This window comes from Halyomorpha halys, unplaced genomic scaffold (genome assembly GCF_000696795.3).
Source record: "Halyomorpha halys isolate HHAL.00 unplaced genomic scaffold, Hhal_1.1 Scaffold212.1, whole genome shotgun sequence".
NCBI lineage: Eukaryota > Metazoa > Arthropoda > Insecta > Hemiptera > Pentatomidae > Halyomorpha > Halyomorpha halys.
In genome coordinates, this window is record NW_027107855.1 from 262,896 (window position 1) to 265,688 (window position 2,793).

General features: G+C 42.9%; 1 protein-coding gene across 1 annotated transcript; it reads left to right on the top strand.

Moving 5' to 3' along the window:
• The first annotated feature begins 972 nt into the window (after positions 1–972).
• On the top strand, positions 973–2,516 carry LOC136795494 (uncharacterized). Its single transcript, XM_067046236.1, has 2 exons — positions 973–1,143; positions 1,905–2,516. Exons 1-2 carry the CDS (start codon positions 973–975, stop codon positions 2,514–2,516), a joined length of 783 nt encoding a protein of 260 aa, XP_066902337.1.
• Positions 2,517–2,793: the final 277 nt, after the last annotated feature.

Below are 2,793 nucleotides of genomic sequence, written 5' to 3' on the forward strand. Positions count from 1 at the left end.
TCTCGATAAGACAACTGCTCGAGAAAACGTATGAGTTCAATGTTGACTTACACCACCTCTTTATTGACTTCCGACGTGTAGTGTAGACAGAGGGAAATTATTGAAGGCGTTGCAGACACTGGGAATACCTAAGAAGTTAATAAGATTAACAAAGATGACCCTGGAAAGGACTAGTTGCAAGGTGAAAAGTGTTGGACGAGTTGGGCATCTCAAATAGCTTTAGGGTTAACAGTGGCTTAAGACATGGAGACCCATTATCACCAGTACTGTCCAACCTCGCCCTAGACGGTTGCCATTAGAAAAATAAGGACAAACCCGTGTGGCGCCATTTACAACAGGCTCACACAACACATGGCTTATGCGGATAATGTAGTCATCACAGGGAGAACCAAAACGGCACTGGCCGGTGCTATAGAAGAATTCAAGAGAGCAGCACAGGATTTAGGATTTATTATAAATAATGAAAAGACGAAATATATCAAAACCTCTAAACAGACCGGGGAGAGAAGAGATATTGTGGATGTGGGGTAAAACATGTTTCACAGATGCAGTACTTTCAAGTACCTGGGAGGAATTGTGACGGAGAACAATCATTTAGAAGTAGAAATTAAGGGCAGAATGGTAGCAGGAACCAGATGTTTCTATGCCCTGCAAAAAGCTCTCCGATAGAAATTCTTTCCAGGAAAGCAAAGCTTTTGTCATACAAAACAATAATTAGGCCAGTAGTAATGTACGGTAGTGAGGCGTGGACTCTAATCAAGGAAAATATAAGAGCTCTACTGGTTTAGGAGAGAAGAGTCCTAATCTTTGGAGCTGTTTAAGAGGAGCACAGGAGGAGAATCAGAAGCAATGACGAAATAAAGGAATTGTATGGAGAACCTGATATCCTCTGTGTTATTAAGAAGAGCAGGCTAAGATGGTTAGGACATGTAGAAAGGATGGAGCCTTGCAGGCTACCTAAAAGGATGTTAAATGGTGCACCAGGAGGAAAAAGGAAAAGGGCGACCCAGGCGTCGGTGGCTGGATGATTTGGAGGATGATTTGAGAGGGATGGGAGCTGAAAATTGGAGGAGTCTCGTTAGAGACCGCGAGGCATGGGAAAGAGTGGTGGCCCAGGTCCTACGAGGACTGCAGCGCCCAACAGTGAGTGAGTGATTGGTCGATAACCAGCTCGGAGAGGAACAATACGGTTTCAGAGTACAACATATCACGCAAGATCGCATCTTCGCAATGCGACAAATAACGGAGAAGATTGTCAAAAAGAATAAAGAACTTTCAATTTCCTTTGTGGACCTTTCGAAAAGCTTTCGATAGGCTGAGAAAGCAAGACATAGAGCAGGCATCGGCAGATAGAGGCATTGATCGAGGTACGACCTTGGCAGTGATAAGTCTTTATAATAAAACCAGGAATGTGGTTAGAACAAGGAACCACATGTCACTGGAACTCGAGACAAAATCAGGTATTGGTAAAGGTTGTTGCCTGTGCCCGCTGCTCTTTATAGTAGTACTCGATAAAGCAATAAAGAAAACTAAAGTTAGAATGAAACATTTTCAGTTAGGACGTAGGAACTTACCACCCATAAACGTTTCTATGTTGGCTTTTGCGGATGAGTTGATCTTGTCGGCTTCCAACGACCGAGACCTTCAATACAACATAAATGTTCTGCAAGAGGAAATAGCCTCGATAAACATGAAAATTAACCCGGAAAAGACCAAATGTATGAGGGTAGGAAAGAAACCCCGGAGAATAATGAGTCTCCGGGGTTTCTTTCCTACCCTCTTATATTTTCCTTGATTAGAGTCCACGTCTCACTACCGTACATTACCACTGGCCTAATTATTGTTTTGTACAACAAAAGCTTTGCTTTCCTGGAAAGACTTTTGTATCGGAGAGCTTTTTGCAGGGCATAGAAACATCTGGTTCCTGCTACCATTCTGCTGCTTCTGATCTGCCTATAATGAGGGTGATCAGAACGAACGGAGAAAGACTAGAGCAGGTCCAGAATTTCAAATATCTAGGTGCTCATCTCAACGAAAGCGGCTACATTGATGAGGAAGTTTCTCAAAGAATCAATGCAGCTGGAAGAATATTTATTTTGCTTCGAAAGGGTTTCCTGGGTAAAAGGGAGGTGACGAGACAAACTAAAAATAATGATCTACAAATCTATGTTCCTCCGTATTCTTCCGACTCTTCTCAATCGTGGACCCTCACCTCAACAGCCACGCACGCAACAGCCGGTTCCAATCTATGGAGATGCGGTACCTTCGTAAGATGGAAGGAAGGACACGACGAGTTCGAGTACGGAACTACTATTCCGACTAACCTCGGTGTCAAACCAGCTGAGATCATCCTAGAGGGGCACAAGCTAAGATGGTTCAGATACCTCCTTCGGATGGACCAGGAAAAACCTGCCCGAAAGTCACATGAGACTCGCGTGGAGGGAAGAAGGCCAAGAGGCAGATCACGCATTTCCTGGGAGGAGAGTGTTGAGGAGGCGGGATATGGACTGGAATAGGAGAAGGAAGGTGGTTCAAGAGCGAGATATCTGGTCCAGACTCTGCGAATTGTAACCCCACACTGCGCAAGCGGTAAAGGGTATAAAATGATTATGATGATGATGATGAAATAGGAAATAGTATAGCATTTTCAATTTAATTAAAACCTTTAATAAGTCAAACGTAACCTTTACCGTTTCAGGTGTAACGTTTTCTAATTCAATTGGAACATGCTTCATGTCAAATATAACAAAACCAGATAAGAAGTAATACATAAAATGTTATTTTATTATTTAA

Excerpts from the sequence above, each read along its gene's own strand:
- LOC136795494 (XM_067046236.1), top strand. The coding sequence starts at position 973 with ATGGTGCACCAGGAGGAAAAAGGAAAAGGGCGACCCAGGCGTCGGTGG. Across the intron at positions 1,144-1,904 it reads GAGGACTGCAGCGCCCAACA|GGCATAGAAACATCTGGTTC; the intron begins GTGAGTGAGTGA and ends AGCTTTTTGCAG.